This window comes from Balaenoptera acutorostrata, chromosome 4 (genome assembly GCF_949987535.1).
Source record: "Balaenoptera acutorostrata chromosome 4, mBalAcu1.1, whole genome shotgun sequence".
Classification (NCBI taxonomy): Eukaryota; Metazoa; Chordata; class Mammalia; order Artiodactyla; family Balaenopteridae; genus Balaenoptera; species Balaenoptera acutorostrata.
In genome coordinates, this window is record NC_080067.1 from 24367004 (window position 1) to 24381932 (window position 14929).

At 36.5% G+C, this 14929-nt stretch overlaps 1 protein-coding gene across 7 annotated transcripts in view; it reads right to left on the reverse strand.

Moving 5' to 3' along the window:
• Positions 1–4271: 4271 nt before the first annotated feature.
• Positions 4272–14929, reverse strand: part of CEP70 (centrosomal protein 70) — an 81210-nt gene continuing 70552 nt past the window's right edge. For all 7 annotated transcript variants that reach the window (XM_007170324.3, XM_057545280.1, XM_007170325.2 and 4 more), the window contains 6 exons: positions 10881–11051; positions 8950–9096; positions 8596–8764; positions 8321–8435; positions 7249–7328; positions 4272–4966 (listed from right to left, as the gene is read on the reverse strand). In XM_007170324.3, the coding sequence (XP_007170386.1) occupies positions 4905–4966; positions 7249–7328; positions 8321–8435; positions 8596–8764; positions 8950–9096; positions 10881–11051 (744 nt within the window). In that variant the 3' untranslated portion in view covers positions 4272–4904. The remainder of the gene's footprint in view (positions 4967–7248; positions 7329–8320; positions 8436–8595; positions 8765–8949; positions 9097–10880; positions 11052–14929) is intronic.

Sequence of the window (14929 nt, forward strand, 5' to 3'; positions counted from 1 at the left end):
AAATAACTCTTAAAAGTCAATAGGAAAAGACAGACTGTCCAATAGAAAAGTGAACCAAAGATACATACAAGCACTTCAAAAAATAAATACAAATGGCCAATAAACAAAGGAAAAGATGTTTAACTTCATTAGTAATCAGGAAAATAAACATTAAACCCACACTAAGAGCTCTATACACTATACTGGCAAAAATAAAAAATCTGACTTACCCAAAATTGGTCAAGATATGGAAAAGTGGGAACTCTCATACATTAATGGTGGGAGTATAAATTGGTACAACCACTTTGGAAAAGAGTTTGGCATTTTCTTCTAAAGTTGAAATATACATTCTCTATCAAATTTGCACACTATACAACCCCAGAGGCTCCATTCACATGGTTAGATGTGTTTTACTCTAGGACCCAGCAATTTTACTTCTTGGATATTGCTTCTAGAAAACCTGCACACAAGTGAATGAGGATGCACATACAAGAATGTTCATAGCAGTAGCTCACAACAGCCAAGAACTAGAAACAACCCAAATGCCAATCCCTAGTAGAACAGACAAATGGATTATGGAACATTCATAGAGGAATACTAGACACCAATGAAAACAAATTACCTGGACCTACACACAACAACATAGATGAATAGTACAAACATAATGTTGAACAAAAGAAGAATTAAAAAGAACATATACAATATGATTCCATTTTTATAAAGTTCTAAAACAGGCAAAACTAAACTATCTTGGTTTAGGCGTACACACAAAACTGGCAAAACTATTTAAAAAAAACAAGTAAGTGATTAACATAAGTCAGGCTAATGGGGGAAGGCACATATGGTATGTGGGGGAGGCCTTTTGGAGTGCTGGTGAATGTTCTGTTTCTTGATTGTTGCATGGGTGTTCACTTTATAATCATTCATTATACTTGACATTTATGGTTTTTACCATACTTAGCATATGTGTTATATTTTGTAACACACAAAAAAGATTAGTGAAATAGGACTTCCCTGGTGGCGCAGTGGTTAAGAATCCTCCTGCCAATGCACGGGACACGGGTTCAAGCCCTGGTCTGGGAGGATCCCACATGCCATGGAGCGACTAAACCCGTGTGCCACAACTACTGAGCCTGCGCTCTAGAGCCCACGAGCCACAACTACTGAAGCCCGTGCACCTACAGCTTGTGCTCCACAATGAGAGGAGCCACTGCAATGAGAAGCCTGCGCACCACAACGAAGAGTAGCCCCTGCTGGCTGCAACTAGAGAAAGCCTGTGTGCAGCAACGAAGACCCAACGCAGCCAAAAATAAAATAAATAAATTTTTTTTAAAAATTAGTGAAATAAATGAAAAAGAAAAGAAGGAAAAGAAATTTCCGGCAACTATTAATTAAAAGGACAAAATTGCTTTCAAGGTAAAAAGCACAGGTGATCAAGAGAGATACTAATCAAGAAGATATTATCAACTATGAATTTATAAGTATTTATAAAATAGGCCCAAAATATAGAAAACAAAATTTGACAAGTCCAGAGATTTCAGTATCTCTCATAAACTAACAAACCAGACAGACAAAAAAATTGATAGAAATGAAGTAGATTTAAACAACATATTAATAGCACAATATATACATATATGTAAGTATATGTATATACATGTATATATTAAAGATTGGACTTTTTAAAGCACATGTGTAATATGTGGAAATTCATCACAATAAAGTCACAAAGAAAGTCTCAATGAATCCCAAAGATTCAGTACCAAAAAGACCATGTACTCTGACTACAATGCAATACAATTAGAAAAAAAATAATAAAAAGACAACATAAGAAACCCTACATGTTTTCAGATAATACACTTACACTTCCACTTTTAACCAGGACAGAGTAGCAGAAAGAAAATTTACACTTCTACCTGTACCAACCAAACCAAAACCAAAACCAAAACCAAAAAATACGAAACAATAGTTTTCAAGACAATGGATATCAGGTTTATGTTCATACAAAGACCTGAACATGAATGTTCATAGTGGTTTTATTTGTAGTAGTCAAAAACTGGAAACAACCTACATTTCCATCAAAAGGTGAATGGATAGACAAATTTTGGTGTATTCATACAATGGAATACTACACACCAATTAAAAAGAATGGACTGTTAATAAATCCAACAACATTCACAATCACAAAATAATTATGCTGAGTGGAAGAAGCCAGACAAAAAAGAGAACATACTGTATGATTCCATTTATATAAAATCCCATCACATGCAAACTAGTCTATAGTGATGGAAAGCAGATCAGTTGTTGTCTAGGGATGGGGGTGGGGTTGGGGAGGGATCATGAAGGGCAAAGAAATAACTTTTGGAATGATGGGTATGTTCATTATTTTGATCATGGTAATGGTTTCACAGGTATATATGTATGTCAGAATTTATCAAATTGTATACTTTAAATATGCACTATTTATTATATGTCAACTATACATCAATAAAATTGTAAAAAATCAAGAGCTTAAACAATGGTTGCAGTACTTATATTTTAGATAATTAAAACTGGATAAAAGTACACCTGATAGAGAGGGCCTAATGTTCTTCCTACTAGCAGCACTGTCCCTTCTCAGCGGCCCTCCAAAAAACTCCTAGGCCTCTGAGGAAGAGTTTGAAAACCCCTGTTTTAAACTAAGAGTTAACCACAGGCTCTTAAACTAGCTGACAAAATTTAGATTAACATAATTTAAAAATTATATTTCTTCCATGCAAATCAAAACTATAATGAGGTACCACCTCACACCAGTCAGCATGGCAGTAATTAAGAAGTCTACAAATAACAAATGCTGGAGAGGGTGTGGAGAAAAGGGAACCCTCCTACACTGTTGGTGGGAATGTAAATTGGTGCAGCCACTATGGAGAACACTAAGGAGATTCCTTAAAAAACTAAAATTAGAGTTGCCATATGATCCAGCAATCCCACTCCTAGGCATATATACAGAGAAAATGATAATTCGAAGAGATACATGCACCCCAATGTTCATAGCGGCACTATCTACAATAGCCAAGACATGGAAGCAACCTAAACGTCCACTGACAGATGAATGGGTAAAGAAGATGTTATACACACACACACACACTCACACACTGGAATACTACTCAGTCATAAAAAAGAATGAAATAATGCCATTTGCAGCAACATGGATAAGACTTAGAGATTATCATATTAAGTGAAGTAAGTCAGACAAAGATAAATATGATATCGCTTACATGTGGAATCTAAAATATGACACAAATGAACTTATTAATGAACAGACTCATAGACATAGAAAAACTTATGGTTACCAGAGGGGAAAGGGGGTGGGGGAGGGATAAATTAAGAGTTTGGGATTAGCAGATACAAACTACTATATATAAAATAGATAAACAACAAGGTCTTACTGTGTAGCACATGGAACTATATTCAATGTCATATAATAAACCATAATGTAAAAGAATATGAAAAAGAATATGTGTGTGTATATATATATGTGTGTGTATATATATCTATATCTGTATCTATATCTATAACTGAATCATTTCGCTGTACACCAGAAACTAATACAACATTGTAAACTAACTATACTTGAATTAAAAAACTGTATTTCTTCCTTTCAAAAATTGTTGGATTTCCAAACTGGGTCATAACAATTTCTTGGAGTATTCTAATCAACTAAGAGCATTTACATTACTGAATATCCAAATACTTTTTCTACCCAACCCTCGAAGACACAGGTTCTTTCACAAATTGTGGGCTAGTATTTAGAAATGTAATTGTAGGCAAACAAAACAAAGAATTTTAAATCTAGAAAAAACCTAAGATATTATCTTAAGTGTAATCCCTAAGGTCACCACACTAAAGATCTGGGTGCTTATCTTTTGACATTACTCTCTGCATTCCACTATGCTGCTTCCTGGAAATTCTTTACAATATTCTACATGGCAATGGACAAGAATAACTGAGAAGTCTTCCTAGGCCCGTTACTTATAAAGGCGGGGGTAGTGCGTGAGGGAGCGGCAGTAACCAAAAGTGGCCCGTACTCATGGATGTGAAGCCGAACACCTGTCCTTTAAGAAAATCAGAATGAATATGGAGAACAGAGAATAAGTAGAAAGCATCAAGAAAGCTGCTCTTATGTAAAACGCAGCAAGGGTGAACCACGAAGGGTGCCCAAGGAAGGCTCAGCCTAGTAAGAGAATATGACTCATTTTTTGTGAGGAATACAAGTAAGTCACTGAGAACACTTACATTTGGAAATTCTTAACAAAAATTTTATTTATCATGCCCTTATAAAAGGTACATCACATCAAGATAGCAAAAAGGACACTTTTTTGTGAGAGACTCACATGTACTCATCTATTTTACCTCATAATTCATTTCCTACCCTAACACGATAAAACTTTTTTTCCTTCTTCCTTTTGTTCCTTCTGCTCTGAAAGGGCAAGTGTCGTGAGGGATATCTTAATAGAATGTGCCATTTCCTTGCCAGGAAAGCAACAGCTTCCTGAGGGCTGGACTAAAGACAGCCACTGGCATTCCTTGTTCCCAGGCCAAAAAACTCTGAACTTAAATGCAACCTTTCTATTACTTGCACTTTCTCTCCCTGAGTTTCTCTCTTACACACTGTACTTTAAAACAGTCTTACATTTTAAGCACTCAAGAATTGCTTAAGAAATGATTAAAGGATCTAAAGTTAATTTAGTAATTAAACTTAGCAACGTTTTCTGTAAAAGAATCTCAAAGTTAATAAAAATTATATGGATGGAGAACGACTCAACAGAAAGAAGGGGGTGAATTCTGAGAGTATATACATTTTATAACCCTTGTCTCAGAGTAAGATCAATCCTACAAAATATTTAGAATGTTAAGAATGCAATTTACACAGTAAAAATGATTTGTTTTCAGTGTGAAAGTATTTTTAATTTCCTTACTGCAGGTACAATGGCATCCAAGTCATCAATTTCTGTAACAGAAAAACAAAAATAATAAAAGAATAGCTTTATCCACTGTTAGGCTCAGATGAAATGAGAATCTCTATGCAAAGGCAAACCTCAGACACAAAGGCAACATCACTAGTGCTTTCATGCACATGAAACTTTTCTCCAATAGTGGTGATGAGTGTATCACTGATTCAGACAGAGATGCTTCACAGGGCAAAAAAAAGGGTAACAGCTACCACATACCTACAAAAGCATCCTCTGACTCTGATATTAATCTCATTAGCAGTGTGTTCTTATGAACAGATCCTACTAGTGACATTTATGATATTATGTTACTGCCTCTTTAACTACATGGGTGAGCCTACATGGTGAAATCCCCAGTAGAGGCGCTCTCTCTCATGGGTCCCCATCTAAGGACTTAGGGATTTCTTCTCTTGGAACACAGTCCTGTCCTAATTTTATGACAAAGATTTCTCATTAGTAGGATGGCTCTTAGGTCTACCTTTTAGGATGAAGCCTATCTACCTAATAAAAGGTGTGAGGTGTCTCAGAGTAAAATCTCAGATGCAATGTATTATAGAGCTTAGCCTGGTCCAGCCTACCAGATAGTTCAGGTTCTTCTCTGCCAGGTTCTTTCTGAGTTTGACTTCTCTTCCTAAGACTATCTTCTTCCAACCAGCCTAAGTTAGAATTCACCATCTGGAAGCTCCTAACCCCTAAGGAAGGTCCTTTCTCTGATTATGTAGACTCCAGCCCTACTTAAGGTAAGCCCCAGTGGCAGGTTCTCTAAATTCTCACCACTTTTTTCTAGATTATTCTGCTAGGTCACTGTTCATAAACTCATTTCCTTTACATAAAACATGATTCCTTGGATTCCATCTCTCCCTCCATGTTTAGCTGGATTTTGATGGTTCTTCCTTTAGCCAAAACACATGACCCATGATGTTTAAGCTCCTGACTTCAGTCAGAATTCTTATCTGAATCCACTTATCAAAATATAGGAAAGGAAAAAAATATCAGCAAATCTACAGCAGAGAATTTGGTTCACATCTTACATTGTGGTAAGGTACAAAGATCAAGTTATTCCCTGACCCGCATTCTAAAATCACACCCGTTGAATTGAAGCAAATGATCCCCCATGAACCATGCTGAGTATCATATCTGAGGGGAAGTTTCTATAGAAGGATTCTGAAATAAGTGTTCCTAGCACACCTATTAAAATGTTTATTAATGACACGAAACTCATTGTTTAAGTTAATTGCTACCCCAAAGCAAGTAAAATCATATTATTGCAGGAAACAAGGCTCTTTGAGATACAAGGCAACACATTTATACAATTCCACATCTCAAGTTAAACTTTCAAATTACACTTTCCCAAACAACAACAACAAAAAAAAACAAAAACAAAAAAACACTTTCAATTTCAAATGAGCTATACGGAAAAAAAAAGAATTCATTAATAAATAAATCACTTTAACCTTTTTAAAAAAGTGATTTTTTGGCCATGCTGCGCAACTTGCGGGATTTTAGTTCCCCCGCCAGGGATTGAACCTGCGCCCTCGGCAGTGAAAGCCCAGAGTCCTAATGACCACTGGACCGCCAGGGAATTCCCTAAAAGTGTTCTTAACCGTAAGATAAATTATTTTTATAGCCATATATAATCACACTTAAAGAGAATTGGGTCTCTATTTTGCCTATGATTCCTAAGCTAATTACATTTTTTTTCCCTTTAAGAGATGTTACTACTGACGAAGCCCTCAATCTGACCAAGAGTGTAAAATGTATCTCTTCCCTTCTATAGATTTATAAATTTATCTCCTTTCTACAGATGTTTACTTTATATTACTTCTCACCACCTGAGAAGGAAATTAATTTGTATATCTAAAAAACACAGTAAGTAGGAACTATCTTTAAAAAAAAAGAGAGAAGAAAAAGAAGGAGAAGGAGGAAGAAGAAAAAAAAAAGACACCTTACAAGATCATAAATTCTAAGGACATTTCTCGTTGCCAATGACAGAGTCAAGGTTACACTGGGCCTAGCCAGAGTAATGTCATTTCTCATTTTAAGGTCCTAAAACAAAGGCACCCCCAGCTCCTTAAAGGATATATGCTTCTCTGTTCTGCAGACTAATCCCAACCGACTTTAACTGCAAGTTAGAAGTTTGTTTCCAGAACTGTTAGTGGTTTGCAGACACTTTCTACCACTCTGGGTAAAAACACTAATACTAATACTAAGGAGCACTGTTTCCTCAAACCCACTGACATCTTGAGACTCAAAATTTAACCACCGCCAACAAAGATCTTACCTAAGATTTCAAGTAGATCATTAGTAAATGCCTGAAATGCTGGGAAAAATTCCTCATGTTCTTCCAGTTTGTTGATAATGCTTTTAAAAAAAAATGCAGTTTACACTGAATTTCCAACTTGCATCTCATTGGACATAGAACATTTCAAAATGGAAAGAAATTGTCCTGCTAATTTAAATATAAGTTTAATGATCATTTACTGCAATCCGTCCTTTTTCAGCTCTTTGTTCATCTAGTAACACTTTTCTAAAAAAAAATTCTATTTTCAGTGTAATCATCTGTTCTAAAGTTAAATCTATATAACATTCCTAATATAGGAACTTTCTATTTAGCTTGAGGATTCTTAAGAGACCATGCTTTTATAACATTTTCTAAAAAGAATTGGCTTTTATATCCTGTATTCTATTAAACATTAAGAATAAGTATCAGTAATCAGTAAAACTGTGGGAAGGAGAAAAAGACCAATGGTGAGACATACATTCCTTTTAAAAGCATCAAGTATCAGAAAACTCAAGTGTCAGGTAAGGGTTCTTCTTGGAAAACTTGCAGAACATATGTAGCTATAAAATCTGGGGAAGAAGGGAGGAAGAGTATAGCTATAACATTTCAATATTTTAAAAAAACATTAGGTTTTATGTTGGAGATGCCTAGCTTTTTAAAAAAATCCTTAACATCTTCTCATCAAATAATACACATACTCTTAGTGATTATTTAGTGATCAGTGATTGATGGTATTGTACTAAAAACTGGACTTATATATTCTGAATTCACATGAAGTTGCTAATAAAGTTTGAATTTCTCCATATATAATTTGGGAACAAGCTTACAGCAATAATGCTGGAGTCCTGACCCACCCTATGTAAACCTATAGGCCCTAGAGTCTACTTTTATCTTGAAAATACTTGACATTCTCTCCATCCCTAAGGTGTGAGATTATTTTAGATTGTCAAGTTATTTTAAAAAATGCTATTTCAAACAGGAAAGGTAAATAACTTATGAAGTTTTGAAAGGCTTTAATTTTACCACTCCAAACATTCTGGATGATACTTTGTAACCTTTTCAAAATAAATACCTTTGGAGGTCTTCAGGTCCCAATACCTGCATAACCTGTTCATTCACATCTTCATTAACCAGCCTACACAATTTTCCAACTGTGCTCACCAGCACACACAATGAGGATGAACTATCTGCAAAAGAGAAAAGGATAGGATATTTTAAAAGAGAGTTTTCAAAATCATTAAATCAAACACTTTATGCTTCAGTTAGCCTTGATTTTTTAACTACTTTTTGTTGATCTATTAATAATAATTCTTAAATGGGGGGCCAAAAATGACAAAGGGTCATCACCTAGTTCTAAGAGTTCCTGGAGGTTTCTCACAGCATTGTTCACTTCTCCAAGCCTAGTATAAACTTCATTCATTCGGGGATAGACTCCAGTTAAAGAAGGCACATCAAATAATTTTTGGAAGTGAGAAACAATAGCTCGCAAAATTTGAAAGTCTGGCATATTGCTGTCCTGCCCAAAAGAGAGGAAGAAAAAGAAAGATAGTTTACATCTTAGAATTATTCCAAATCTTTAATAAAAACTTTAAAAAGAGAAATAGAGTTCTAGTAGAATATCTATATCCATATCATTATTAGTTTCTAAGATAAAGAATACATTAAAATGTGAACATTTATGTAAGTATTAGGTAGTATTACCTTTTCCTTATTTTCCACTTCTTCTAACATGGTATCTACTATAAACAACAGATCTTCAACTTTGACACCTTCATTTTCATCCTGCTTCTTTAAATTATGCCAAGGCACCAGTCCTGCAGATAGTATTTTCAAGGACTTATACAAATCCTTTACGAAAGAAACAATATGCTATTACTGATTTTTAAAGTTTTCATAATAATGCTAATAAAATATAATTATCCAAGCAGTTTTAATATATATATTAACGATCATCATTATTTTTTTAAAAATACCATTATCAGTTTAGAAAAAGTCTGTTAAATTAGTTTTCTCCAGGCCTTACATATATATATATTGATTATCTGGAATCTGGATGTTTAAAGTAATTATATGTTATTTATTAGTAGCATATGTTATTTAAGTAATTATTTTGAATTATTGATGAATAAAAAATAAGCTTGTCCTTAATATTTTGCCTTTGATTTTTTAAATAACAGATTTACTGAGATGTAATTCACATACCATAAAATTCATCCTCTTTAAATGTGCAATTCAGTAGTTTTGACTACTTACAGAGATGTGCAATCATCACCATTATCCAACTCTAGAACATTTTCATCACTCCAAAAAGAAACCCTCCCTCCCTCCCACCCTCCCTATCCCACCCCTCTAGGTGGTCACAAAGCACCGAGCTGATCTCCCTGTGCCATGCGGTTGCTTGTATATGTATAACTGATTCACTTTGTTATAAAGCAGAAACTAACACACCATTGTAAAGCTATTATACTCCAATAAAGATGTTAAAAAAAAAAAAAAAAGAAAGAAACCCTTGTACCCACTTACAGTCATTCCCCGTTCTCTCCTGCTCCCAGCCCTTGGGTAACTACTAATCTACTTTCTGTTTCTATGGATTTGCCTATTCCAAGCATTTCATTAAAAAAAATGGAATCATACAATAAGCGGCCTTTTGTGACAGGCTTCTTTCACTTAGGATATTTTCAAGATTCATCCATGTTATAGTATGTATCTCCAGGAAAGTTTTTAATTCGAAAGGATGCCTAAAGTAATTCGACTTGATTTTCATGACAGCCTACTTAGTTTTCCTGGCCTAGATATGTTGTCCTAATCTATTTAAAACTGTGCACAAGAGGCCGGGCTCCTGGAAGTTTAGAAGTCTAAGACTGGTCAATCAATAAACAAATATTTACTGAGCATCTACTATGTGCATGGCACAGTGCTTGGCCCTTTAGAACAATGCCATCCAAAAGGAATGTAATGTGTGTCACAGTAATATTGTCTAGTAGCCACATTTTAAAAAGTAAAAAGAAATAGGTGACAATTTTAATAATATATTTAACCCAATATATCCAAAATATTATCATTTAACAGATAATCAATATTTTAACTATTTTTCTCCATAATAAGTCTTCTAAATCTGGTGTGTAATTTTATACTTGTAGCACATCTCAGTTGGGACTAGTCACATTTCAAGTGATCAAAAGCTACATGTGGCTTAGTGGTTATTGTATTAGACAGTGCAACTCTAGAATACAGAAAGAAATACAGGAAATTCTACTTTTCTCAACTTCTTATTTTAGTCCTCCACTTATTTAACACTCTCCAATTAGTACCCAGTCCTCACATATTAATATCTTTAATTTTTCATTTGGTAAGAAGGCAGTTATTTATTTTAGCAATTCAAGGCAACACATTCAGTGCCAAATAAATGTATTAAACAGTAAGCGCCACCAGAATTTGAAAAAAAAGTCAGGAAGTCAGAGCATAACGATACTTTCATTAACCAACATTTTTCATCAGTAAGGTGCAATTATAAAGAAAAAGTCTATGGTAAAAGCACACCAAATATAAAACTTTGCTTGAGAATAAAAGTATATAAAGCCCATGGACTCCTACAGATTTTCAAAGCCTGTAAAGAATATTCAACCCCTTACCTTTAAGGAAGCCAGTTGATCTGCCCACATTTCTATTATAGGAACAAGATGCTCAAATCCACAATCTTGAACAAGATCTCTATTAAAATGTTGGGCTCCTCCTTTGCTCTGTTTATAAATTATTACTGGAGCTCTTGGATTGTGAATAATTGAATTGATGCTCCTTAATACCTTTAAAAAAGACAGTGTTTTTAGTTGAAATGTTTATCACAGTCCAATCAAAGTGATATATGTTAAAGGAGTGCTTTACATATCAATGTAACATCATTACCGAGTTAGAGATTCATTGGACAGGATTCACCAAAACAAGTGTCTTTCAAAGGACTGTACAGAACAAGTGAGTGAAAAATGCTGTGTTATTTTTCTTTTCTTCCCATAGAAAGCTACAGGTCTCCTGAGAATTTGATTTCCGATGCTTATTAACAAACAGTTTTGTTGTTGCTGTTGTTTGGTTTAATACATGCATTTCAATGTTTTGCTTCTATTATACTTAAACTCTACTTTGAATTCCATTTTAATGGAAAAAAATAATTAATTCCCCTTCATTAAATTATTAATGAGCACAGGAACATAGTCCTTCTTCTCCCTCTGCCTCACGCCAAAGATTAAGGAGGGCAGCAGAACTCCTAAGAGAGATCAGGGAGCTGATATTAGCTGAGTGCCAGAAGGTCATAGCACAATTCCATTCCATGAGGGTGGTAGTGAACCAAGCGGGATTACATACATGTCTAGCAGTATGTATCCATACCTTGTAGTAGACTGTTAGCAAAAATTACTGCAATTATTACTCTTCCTTATACCCTCTCCCCTTGGCAGTATGACACTGCAGGTTCTCCCATCAAGAGGTAGAGTATTTTCTACTCCTTGAATCTGGGGTAATCTTGGGCCTTGCTTTGGCATACAGAAAAGGAAGTAATGGTGTGCCAGCTTGAAGCCCAAGACTCAAGGGGCCTTGATTATTTCTGCTCTCTCCCATTGAGCTCTGCTGCCATGTGGACCAGCCCAGGCTAGATGGTGAATGATGAAAGACACATAACCCAGTCAACCCAATCACTCTAATACAACTCCAGAGCCACTTAGCTGACTTGTACCAGATTGCAGATGCATGAGGGAGCCCAGCTGCAATCAACAGAACTGCCCAGCTGTCCAAGCACCATAATATTAAAGGGGTGTTATTTTAAGTCACTAAGTTTTAGAAAGGTTTGTTACACAGCAAAAATAAACTGATACGTATATAAAGACAAAGATAGAATAGAGCAAGAAGAGGAGGCAGCAACAAGAGAAGCCTGCCCTTTTACATGGTGGTAAGAATATACCCTGTGACCAAGTGGACACTTTGGAAGACAGTCAAGCTTTGCTTTCATGGAAAAAAAAAAAAACTACCTATAGCTGGAGGACCCTAAGGGAGTGTCACTTGAACAAGAGGAGGAGAGGGATTCATAAGAGGTCAGCTGGAAAATGCATTGCCCACAGAATGAATGGTACATTGCCAAGGTCCCTAGTTGGCGGGGAGGAAATAACTGCACATACACACACACACACACACACACACATACACACACACATTCCGTGATTGAGAAAAACAGGCAGTATTTGGTCATTAGCCACACAAAGGGTACCAGTGCTAGATTATACCAGCACCAGTCAAGAAAGATTCTACCCTTTTGCTTTGTGTTCTCACTCAACATTCACCCTCACTGACAACCTGGAAGAAGCTAGATAGAGCAGAGGACTAGGAGCGGAGGGGAGCAATGAGAATAAAGAAACAGATCGCACCCGCTTGCCACACTGCTTATTTGGAGAAGTACAGGTCAGACATGAGATAAAGTAAGCATAAGGTAGAAGCCTTGAACTGGATGAGAGATTGAAGGGTTTTTTTGTTTTGTTTTGTTTTTTTATAAATTTATTTATTTATTTTTGGCTGTGTTGGGTCTTCATTTCTGTGCGAGGGCTTTCTCTAGTTGCGGCGAGCGGGGGCCTCTCTTCATCGCGGTGCACAGGCCTCTCACTATCGCGGCCTCTCTTGTTGCAGAGCACAGGCTCCAGACGCGCAGGCTCAGTAGTTGTGGCTCACGGGCTTAGTTGCTCTGCGACATGTGGGATCTTCCCAGACCAGGGCTCGAACCCGTGTCCCCTGCATTGGCAGGCGGATTCTCAACCACTGCACCACCAGGGAAGCCCGAGATTTAAGTTTTGACTGAGATTTGAATTACTTTTTCTCCCAATTTTTCAACAAGGAAATTTTGAAACATACAGAAAATAAAAAGAATATAAACAATAAATACTATATTATATAGTCAGGGTTCACCAGAAACAGAAGCAATAGGATGTGTATGTGTGTGTGCAAATGTCTGTGTATTTATTTATTATAAGGAATTGGCTCACACAATTACAGGGGCTGACAAGTCCTGAGATCTGCAGTTAGCAATGCTGGACACCCAGAAGAGCCAATGGCATAGTTCTAGTCTGAATTCCCTCAAGCCTGAGACCAAGGAAGAGCCAATGTTTCAGTTCAACATTTGAAAGCAGGAAAAATAATTGATGTCCCAGCTCAAAGGCAGTCAGGCAGGCAGAAAGTCCCTCCTTCCTCAGCCTTTTTGGTCTACTGAGGCCTTCAACTGATTTGATGAGACCCAGCCACCATGAGGAGGGCAATCTGCTTTACCCAGTCTACCATTACAAATGTTACTCTCATCCAGAACTACCCTCACAGACACACCCAGAAGAATGTTTGACCAAATTATCTGGGCACCCTCTGGCCTAGTCAAGTTGACACATAAAATTAACCATCACAAGTCCACCCCTTGTCAACTTGGCACCCATACACTTTGCCTTAAACCGTATTTAATCTCCAAATAAAGACAATAACAAGATCATGGATCACCTAACATGATACAACGGTGCTGTGTACAACCAAAAATATCCTAACCCCTTTGCCAGAAGAGGAGGTAAAGTCCTAACGTGAGGATTACTCTTCTCCTTGATACCCTGTAACTTAAAAACTATGATATAAAAATAACAATACTCAAGTATGATGACATAAAGTCATTATATGATAAGAGAATAAGAGCAGGAAAAAAACAAAGATATTTGCCATATATATATATATATATATATATGTATTTACAAATATATACATACACACATACACCCATGTGAACATATTCATAACCAAATAAGGAGGAAATATACATGACAATTATAATCCTCATTTCTATAAGTCATCATATGGTCACAGCTGGTATTTATCACTACTTTCTTCCATTACCTTTTTTTTAATTATGTTTGCCTTCAGCAAGCACCTCAGCTGGTCCTGGTTCTTTACTTGCTGGGGTAATCCAAATCTTCATTCCTGAAGGGTCTGGGCCATTAGTAGTTCTGCCTAGACCAGGTTGTTGGAGTTTTCCATTGACCTTTACCACAAGGCATGGCAATATTAAGAGATGCCCTAAGGGATGTCCTGTATTCTAGACATTCTCTTCCTTTCCTTCCTTGTGGAGTGGTAGTACACTGCTCAAAGTTCTGCCCAGTGGGAGGATTTCCCTTCACTACTTTCCTTCAGGGATGTCCCAGACAGAAGCTGTAGTGCTGCAGTTGTCTACTTTAATGTGGTCCCTACAGATCATGCAGAGCCACCTGTAAATCAGGCCTAAGTCTCCCCTTCTTATGTCAATTGATCATAGGGAACTCCCCATGAGGCCACAGGTGCAGGCTGAGGGAGAGAAGGTAGTGCAGCAAGAGTGGGAAACCACAGGCATTTGGCCACTGCTTCATGTAATTTATTGTGCCTTCAGGGCCTGCTTGGGCCCAATTTCATATGTACCACCTTCATTTGATGACAGAGTGCTGCTCTGCTCACCCAATTTTATGGCTTGGTGGGTCAGATGACACCCAGCTCATGACGGGTAATTCAGGTCACATGGTAACTTTGTGGTCCACCGTTAAGCCTTTTACTCAGGCCCCGTAGCAGGCCAAGAGTTATTACTTAAAAGGAAAGTAGTTATTTGCAGAGGATGAAAGGATTTTTCTCCCAAATCCTAAGGGCCTGA